Below are 9,280 nucleotides of genomic sequence, written 5' to 3' on the forward strand. Positions count from 1 at the left end.
CTATCAAAAAATGGGCAGAAGATCTAAACAGACAATTCTCCAGAGAAGACATACATATGGCTGAGAAACACATGAAAAGATGTTCAACGTCACTCATTATTAGAGAGATGCAAATAATACCAGGATGAGGTACCACCTTACACCAGCCAGAATGGCCAGCATCCAAAAGTCTACAAACCATAAGTGCTGGAGAGGGTGTGGAGAAAAAGGAACCCTCCTACACTGTTGGTGGGATTGTAAATGCGTGCAACCACTGTGGAAAACAGTATGGAGAGTCCTCAGAAAACTAAAACTAGAACTACCCTTTGATCCAGCAATCCCACTCCTGGGCATCTACCCAGAGAAAACCATGACTCGCAAAGACACATGTACTCCAGTGCTCATTGCAGCACTATTTACAATAGCCAAGACATGGAAACAACCTAAATGTCCATTGACAGAGGAGTGGATCCAGAAGATGTGGTACATATACACAATGGAATATTACTCAGCCATTAAAAAGAATGAAATACCAGCATTTTTTGCAACATGGATGGACCTAGAAACGATCATGCTAAGTGAAGTCAGCCAGACAATGAGACACCTACATCCAATGCTTTCACTGACATGTGGAATCTGAAAAAAGGACAGACTGAACCTCTTTGCTGAACAGATGCTGACTCACAGACATTGAAAACCTTATGGTCTCCAGAGGAGACTGTTTGGGGGGTCGGGGAGATGTGCTTGGGCTGTGGGATGGAAATCCTGTGAAATCAGATTGTTATGATCATTATACAACTACAGATGTGATAAATTCATCTGAGTAAAAAAAAACCCACAAAAACCATACAATGAAATACACAGAGGCATTTAAGACTCAGCCTAAAAGATGATCAGGACTGGTAGTGGCAGGAATGTGGAGAGAAGGGCGTTTCAGGAGAAGGAACAGCATAGACGAAGCCTCAGAGTCACAGAGGCCAGACCAGGCTGGGTGTGAAGATGCTGGTAGATGCCAGGAGAGGGTCCAGCAGGGACAGAGCCGCCAAGCTTCAAATCCAGCCTGCGTTGTGTGCGCTGTGCTCTCTGGCCGTGGAGAGGACACGGAGCTGTTCCCACTGGGCAGGATGTGGAGGATGGGGTACCTGCAAACAGTCCGGAGGCACTTCCAAGAGAGATGGAATTGGTAGGTAGGTGGGCTGCTCAGAGACCCAGGGAAGAGACAGGCTGCTGGAACAACCTGGGTCAGGATCCGGAGGAGAGAGGGATCAAGATGAGCTGGGCTTAGGAGGAAGGCTGGACCACACTCAGTGATTTCTAGGATCAGGGAGAAGGGAGGGAGGTGAAAGTGGAGAAACTTGCCCCTGATGCCCCTTCTGGCCTTAGAGCTGGGGGCTGCCCTGAGGCATGTGTGACTCGGCACCCAATGGAGAAGTGGGTTTGGGGAAGAAGATGCAGCTCAACTTTGGCCATGATGAGTGGAGCAATCGCGGGGGCCCCTTGGGGGAGGTGTCCAGTGGCCTACTGGGTGGTGAGATCTCCCTTATCACTCACCCGATGGGTTAACCTGCGACCGCGGTGGCATCTGACACGCCCCCTCCTGGCCGGGCTGCCTTCCTCCTGCGGGACCTCACTCTGGCAAAGAGACCAGGCTCTTTCAGGCCAGTGAGAGGGGGTGCAGCGAGCAGCAGACGCGCCCACCCCGTTCCTTGTTGGGGGGCTGAGGGGGTGACAGGTGGGACAGCAGGTGTGGCCGCGCAGACCCTCCAGAGAGCGGCAGGTCCCTCCCCTCCTGGACACTGGGCTAGCCCTCCCATCACCACCACCCGGGTCACCCGCTTCCCGTCAGCCCTCTGCCTGCCCTGCTCCCCCCCCCGCCCCCTGGGGCGCGGGTTCTGGGATTCAGCGCCTGCGCCCCGCCCTCCCCTCTCCCAGGAAGGGGCTCACAGGAGGGCGAGGAGGCCGAGAAAGAGCAGCAGGATCTTGACGGCCGCTTCCCACGTGGCCACCTGAAGCAGCTCTGCCCCGGGCTGACTTCCCTGCAGGAAGGTGGGACGAGGTGGATTCACCTCCTGCACCCGTGCTGTGTCCCTCCGCCCCGGGATCTGTCCAGACCTTCCTGACTCACCGGGTACTGGACCACAACCTGACTGTCCAGCAGTTGGACGCTGAGTCCTCAGGGACCAGTGAGCTGAAGGGCATTGGTAGGCAGGGCATGGGTGGGTGGGTTGGGGCTCAGTGTGTAGCCCCTGGACACTCACCCTGCAGAGTGAGGCTCAGAGAGATGTGCTGAGAGCCCAGGGGGTTCTGAGCCCGGCAGCTGAATTGCCCTTCATCTCCCGTGAGTACTTGCGGCAGCTCCAGCACCCCTGGGCTGGTGGGCAGTGAGGGGCTCAGGGTCAGGCTCCCCCGGGTCCAGCTTAGCCTGGCGGGCGGGTTGCTGTGGATGACACAGATCAGGCGCAGGGGCTGGTCCCCGAGGACTGAAAGAGAGGAGCCGTTCTCCAGGGCTCTGGATGCTGGATAAAAAGAGACAGGGGGTCAGAGAGACAGAGATTGAAGGATAAAGGGTAGAAGTTCCTGTCCTGGCGCAGTGGAAACGAATCCCACTAAGAACCATCAGTTTGTGGGTTCGATCCCTGGCCTTGCTCAGTGGGTTAAGGATCCAGCTTTGTCGCGAGCTGTGGTGTAGTTTGCAGACACGGCTCAGATGTGGCATTGCTGTAGCTGTGGTGTAGGCCAGCAGCTGTAGCTCTGATTAGAGCTGTAGCCTAGCCTGGGAACCTTCATATGCCACAGGTGCAGCCCTAAAAATAAAAAGCAGAAAAAAAAAAAGAAAAAAAAAAAAGAAAAAGAAAGAAAAAGAAAGATGACGGGTGAAGCTGGAGGACGGCTGAGAGGGAGAGGCTCTCAGACACTGACTGAGAGAGCGAGAGGCCCTGGGAGAGAGAGTGGGGTTAGCCCAACACGCTGCTCAGGCCCCATCTTGCTCTGTGCTCAATAATGTAGATTCCACTTGTCATAGGTGGGCTTTGCCTGGCTGGATCTAGGCCCCTGGAAGCACACAGGTCAAGTGGTCTTTGGCTCCATAGGACAATTGTGCATGTTGTCAGCCCTGCCCCAAATTCCACGTCCCCTTCGCTCAGAACCCAGATTGACCCTGAAAACTCTTGTCCCTTATTCATGTGAAGTGACACTAGTTTACTGATTTAGTGAGGTGTCGGGTGTGGGGAGGCTCACTCTTGGAAATTCAGTCTGGTGGGGAATGGGGACCCAGGAACAGAAGCCCACAACACCACATGACATATGTCATGATGGCCGGGACCCTGGGTTGCAGGAGCCCTGGGTATGGCAATGGAAATGCTCCTGGCAGGTCCAGGAGGGCTTCCTGGAAGAGGCGGCATCTGAAATCAAGCCTGAAGGGCAAGCAGGGATGGCACAATGATGATGAGGGGGTGGAAGGGCATTGCAGGAAGGAGGAACAGAGAGTGCAGAGATGACCTAGGCTTCCCTGCGTACAGGGAAAACTCTGAATAAACCTACAGAGCTGGAGGAAGGGGGGTGGGGGTGGGGCTTCAGAGATGAGGCCGCAGAAGGACAAGAAGCGGTTTTTTTTTTTTTTTTTTTCTTTTTAGGGCTGCACCTGCAGCATATGAAAGTTCCCAGGCTAGGGGTCGAATTGGACCTGCAGCTGCTGGTCTACACCACAGCCACAGCGACACCAGATGCGAGCCCCATCTGTGACCTAACACCAGATCCTTAACCCACAGAGCAAAGCCAGGGATCCAACCCGCATCCTCAGGGATACTAGTCTGGTTCTTAACCTGCTAAGCCACAACGGGAACTCCCACAGTATTTACTTTTTAAAACTCAGAGTGTGAGAAGCAGAAGCCATCAGAGAAGAGATTAAAAACGTGTCTACAGAAAGAAAGAGATCCCGAGCATGGTAAAAATCACTGACCACCACCCACAAAAGTTGCACCTTACTGAGCAAAGCTGTTGCAAATTGTATTACAGAGAAATGGCTGATTTCTCTTACTTGAAAAAAGTTTCCAAGAATAAAAAGTCAAATCCTGGGGTAGGGAGTGGGATGGACTGGGAGTTTGGGGGTAGCAGAGGAAAACTGTTGCATTTGGACTGGATAAGCAATGAGATGCTGCTGCATAGCACGGGGAACTATGTTTAGTCACCTTTGATGGAACATGATGGAGGATAATGTGAGAAAAAGAATGTGTATGTACACATGGCTGGGTCACTTTGCTGTACAGCAGAAATTGACAGAACTTTGTAAATCAACTATAAACAAATTAAAATCTTAAAGAAAATCGAAAGTCAAATCCCTCAGGCCAAGGGGAGGGGAGGGATGGATTGGGAGGTTGGGGTTAGCAGATGCAAACTATTCCACAGAGGATGGTTGAACACCACGGTCCTACTGTGGAGCCCAGGGATCTTTATTCGACATCCTGTGATAAACCACAATGGAAAAGAACATGAAAAAGCACGTATAGATACGTATGATGGTATTACTTTGCTATATATACAGCATGAATCAACACAACATGGCAAATCCACTCTACTCAAGAAGATATATTTTTTTTAAAGTCAAGTCACTCTGGAGAAGCCTGAACAAATACAGCAGACAATTTACAGAATAAAAAAACCCAAAAAACAAATGGAGTTCCTGTTGTGGCTCAGCAGAAACAAATCTGACTAGGATCCACGAGGATGCAGGTTCCATCCCTGGCCTTGCTCAGTGGGTCAAGGATCCGGCATTGCCGTGAGCTGTGGTGTGGGTCCCAGACGCGGCTTAGATCCTGTGTGGCTATGGCTGTGGTGTAGGCCGGCAGCTGTAGCTCCGATTGGACCCCTAGCCTGGGAACTTCCATGTGCTGTGGGGGCGGCCCTAAAAAGACAAAACCAAACCAAACCAAACCAAAAAAATCACAAATCCCTCTTTAGCATAAAAAAATCACACGCAACATCATTCACAGCAAGAGAAATGCTACGCAAGCCCACACGACGAGTCCATTCTTCACCTGATCTTGTCGAAGCATTAAAGGTGTTGCCCCCGCCATGGTTTGGAGAGGCGAGGGGAACATCACCTCCAGCTTGCACCCCTCTCTGGTGGGGTTGAAATGTGTCCACCCCGATAGAGAACGGTTTGGCCAGATGTCTCAAAAAATAGAGGGTGAGGAGAAAAGGGAACCCTGTTGGTGTGAATGTAAATTGGTGCGGCTCCTACAGAAAAGGAAGTTCTGCAAAAGATTAAAAATAGAAGCCACCATGTGAACAGCAATTCCACTTCTGGTTGTATCTGATGCAAACTAAAATACTAACTCGAAAAGATATGTGCATCCCTGGGGTCGTTGCAGTGTTACGACAACAGCTGAGCCATGGGGCTCACCCAGTGTCCATCAATGCGTGAATGAATAAAGAAAATGCGGGGTCGTTACACAATGACATACTATTTAACCGCAAGAATGAACGAAATCTGGCTACTGACGACAACGTGGATGGACTGTGAGGGCATCAGGCTCCGTCACGGAAGTCAGAGAGGAGTTTCCACTGTGGCGCAACAGGATTGGCAGCATCTCCGGAGCTTTGGGATGCAGTTTGATCCTTGGCCCCGCAGAGTGGGATACGGATCTGGCGTTGCCACAGCTGTGGTGTAAGGTGCACCTGCGCTTGGATCTGATCCCTGGCCCTGGAACTCCGTACGCCATGGGATGAACAGAAAAGAAAGAAAAAAAGAGAGAGAGAGAGAGAGAAAGACAGATACCTGTCTGCAAGATTGGACTTACAGGTGCAAACTCGGATCCCCAGTTGCTGTGGCTGTGGTGTAGGCGGGTACGCTGGTGGCTACAGCTCTGATTCGACCCCTAGCCTGGAACTTCCATATACTGCAGGTATAGCTCTCAAAAATAAATAAATAAAAAGCCCCAAAAATAAAATAAATAAGTCACAGGAATGTAATGCACAGCATGGTGACGACAGTTTAATACCCCGTATTATAGATTTGAAAGTTGCTAAGAGGGTCAGTCTTGAAAGTTCTCATCATAAGAAAAAATTTTGTTGTTGTTGTTGTTTTCCCCATTTTTTAAAGTTTTATTGAAGTCTAGTTGGCTAACGATGAAAAACTTTTGGAGCTATGTGTGTCACTGGTATTAACTAGACTTATTGCAGTGGTCATTTCACAATGTGTATCAATATTGAATAGTGGTGTACACCTGAAACTAACATAATGTTCTCTCTTAATTATATCTCAGTTTTTTCTCCTGTCTTTTGTCTTTCTAGGGCTGCACCCATGGCATATGGAGGTTCCCAAGCTAGGGGATGAATGTGAATTGGAGCTATAGCTGCCGGCCTACACCACAGCCACAGCAACTCAGGATCCGAGCTGCATCTGCTACTACACCACAGCTCACGGCAATGGCAGATCCTTGACACACTGAGCGAGGCCAGGGATCGAACCTGCATCCTCATGGATACTAGTTGGGTTCATTAATGCTGAGCCATGACAGGATGCCAACCTCAATTTTTTAAAAAACTTATTTACTTTTTTTGGTCACACTTGCTGCATGTGGAAGTTCCTGAGCCAGAGATCGAACCTGAACCCATGCCACTGCAGTAACCAGAGCCAGTGCACTGACAATGCCAGAGCCTTAACCCCCTGAGCCACCAGGGAGCGCCGATTATACCTCAATTTTTAAAAAATAGAAAGAGCACATGACCATTAACTTTTAGAAATTTGTCCCAAAGGTTTACGTGCGCGCACACACGAAGTCACAAGATTATTCATTCAGCATTTTGGTGAGTAGGATAAAATGAATGCCAAGATTTTCCACTGATAGGAGATGCACACAAAATCGGAATCCGTCCATGCAATGGCCTGTTCCACGGTCCTGAGGAAGAAGCGGGACGTCTGTCCAGGACACCTGACCCCCTTGAGGTGAGCGTACCAAGGCTCAGAGCAGCGTGTGGACCCTGGTCACTTCCCGGGAGGGGACTGGGCGTCTGAGGACACACCCTGCTGAGCCCTTGAGGGTGGGGCCATGTGAATCCATTATCTGCCAACATTTGTGTCAGTTACAAGCCACTGGAAGAAAATCAAAAGCTGAGCTGACAGAGCCAGGAGGACAAGGGCCATCAGGGGGTTGAGAGGTGAATGTCGCCCTGTGCTTGGGGAGTTGAGGAGGCAGAGGACAAGTCAGAGGGGACTGAGGGGTGGGAGGGGACAGCTGGGCACAGCGGCCAAGAGAGCTGGGGAGGCAGAGGGAGCCCTGGGTTCACCCACAAGGGGGTGTCTGGTCACCGAGGTGGGTCCAGGTGGAGGCTGAGCCATGAGCTGGAAGAGACCCTGCTCCCTGCAGCCGGGGAGGGGCCTCCTTCCCACCTGTGCCATTTCCTTGAAAGACAGTCACGGTCAAGTTCTTTGGAGGGTCTGGGACAGAAAGACATGGAGGCTCCACCTCAGCAGTGAGGCCTCAGTGGACACGGGTGCTGTGTCCCAGGAGCTGCATAGATGGAGAAAGGGCGGGGGCCTCCCAGCTTGGCTTCCTGGACCCAGCACCCACCGTCTGAGGACCTGACGCCCCCTTCGCCACAGCCCTCAGGACGCCAGCAGGGACCCAAGTGTCCTGGCCCAGCTCTCACCGGACACATTGAGGTGGCTGGCCCTCGTCGTGGTCACTTTGGCTCCGGGCAAGGTCACCTGACAGGTGAGGCTGGTGCCGTGGTCCTGGGGCCGTGGGGTCAGGGTGACCACGGAGGAGAGGGGGGTCCTTGGGCCCAGGGTGGGGAGGGCAGCTGAGGCCCAGGAGAAGACGGGGGGCGTGCCCCGCTCACAGGCCCAGGGCACAGAGCAGGTCAGGTGCCTGGGGTGGCCGGACTCCAGGGTCTTGGGCATGAGGATGGGGGTGCCTGGGTCAGGGCTGGTGAGGAGAGGGGGAGACAGGGTTCATGAGGGGGGATCCAGGCAGGGCCCGAGAAGCCTCAGGCTTGGGACTGAAATCCCCTCAGGAGGGGCTCCCAGCCCAGCCCCATCCTGGGACCCCCGTGTCCCTCCCTGTGGCCTCTCCTGGACCCCGCTCCTTACCTGTCACGTGCACGGAGACCAGGTTAGACCTGTAATTCCATTTTGTATTTCCTCTTTCCACCCGAAAAAAGTAAGAGCCACTGTCACTCCTCCTGGCGTCTCTGATGCCTGGGAGCAGTTCCTGTTCTGCGGGTCCCCAAGGAGGTGGAATCGGCCCCGGATCTCCTCCTGCACTTCACGATCTGGGTTGTTTGTGGCCACGGGATCGTCCCGGGACAGATCTGCCCCGTCGCGGAACCAGTAGCCGAGAGAGAGCCGAGAGAGAGAGAGAGAGAGAGAGAGAGAGAGAGAGAGAGAGAGAGAGAGAGAGAGCGAGAGAGAGAGAGAGAGAGAGAGAGAGAGAGAGAGAGAGAGAGAGAGAGAGAGCGCGAGCGAGCGAGCGGAGGTAAAGAGTGTCCACATGTCCCAGGGGAGGGAGAAGGAGCAGGGCACGCAGACACACAGGCCCTCCTGCACCGTCACCAGCCCCTGCACCGGCAGCGCGTGGTCCTTCTCAGGCGCCCCCCGGCCCTCGGCCCCCTCCCTCCCACAGAGCAGCGCCAGCAGCAGCAGCAGCAGCAGCATGACTGGCACAGGGGGTGCCAGGCACCCCCAGGGAATGTCTTTTTCTCAAGGTTGGTTTTTCAGGAACTGGAAATTGCAAAGATGTTGTAAGATGGCAGCGGGAGGATGAGGGTGAGGTCAGAACAGCGACTCTCAGAGGAGGCAGAGGAACCTCACGACCAGAGACTGCTGGGAAGGGGGAGGCGGGGGCTTGGCCATCAACTGCCCGCCACCCCACCTCACCCAAATGCTCAGACTGGGCTGGGCCTGAGCCCCACCTTCTGCCTGTCAATGTCCCTTCCCCTCCAGGGTCACTTTGTGCAAAGTGACAAAGGGTCCCTTCCGGCGAGACCCCTTGAATCTCAGGGTGTCGATTTTATTTATTTATTTATTTATTTGTTAAATTTATTTATTTGTCTTTTTAGGGCCGCACCTGCAGCATATGCAGGTTCCCAGTTTAGGGGTCCGATTGGAGCTGTAGCTGCCAGTCTACACCACAGCCACAGCAACACCAGATCTGAGCCGTGTCTGTGGCCTACACCACAGCTCATGGCAACGCCAGATCCTTAACCCACTGAGGGAGGCCAGGGATCAAACCCGTGTCCTCATGGATGCTGGTCAGATTCGTTAAGCACTGAGCCGTGACAGGAACTCCCTCAGGGTTAG

The 9,280-nt window shown here is 52.9% G+C and overlaps 1 protein-coding gene across 1 annotated transcript; it reads right to left on the bottom strand.

Annotated features, from left to right (window-relative positions):
• Positions 1-1,083: 1,083 nt before the first annotated feature.
• LOC100515209 (sialic acid-binding Ig-like lectin 13) lies at positions 1,084-8,703 on the bottom strand. Its single transcript, XM_084961886.1, is given in 9 exon segments — positions 1,084-1,216; positions 1,531-1,611; positions 1,924-2,225; positions 2,227-2,495; positions 7,370-7,417; positions 7,630-7,890; positions 7,893-7,907; positions 8,072-8,182; positions 8,185-8,703. Coding segments are annotated over 8 exon segments (1,530 nt in total). The 5' UTR covers positions 8,636-8,703; the 3' UTR covers positions 1,084-1,216; positions 1,531-1,538.
• Between the last annotated feature and the right edge of the window lie 577 nt (positions 8,704-9,280).

Source organism: Sus scrofa, chromosome 6 (genome assembly GCF_054392235.1).
Source record: "Sus scrofa isolate SSC_HxYL_T2T_F1_AM1 chromosome 6, Sscrofa_HxYL_maternal_Yorkshire_Landrace_v2.0, whole genome shotgun sequence".
In the NCBI taxonomy this organism is placed as follows: Eukaryota; Metazoa; Chordata; class Mammalia; order Artiodactyla; family Suidae; genus Sus; species Sus scrofa.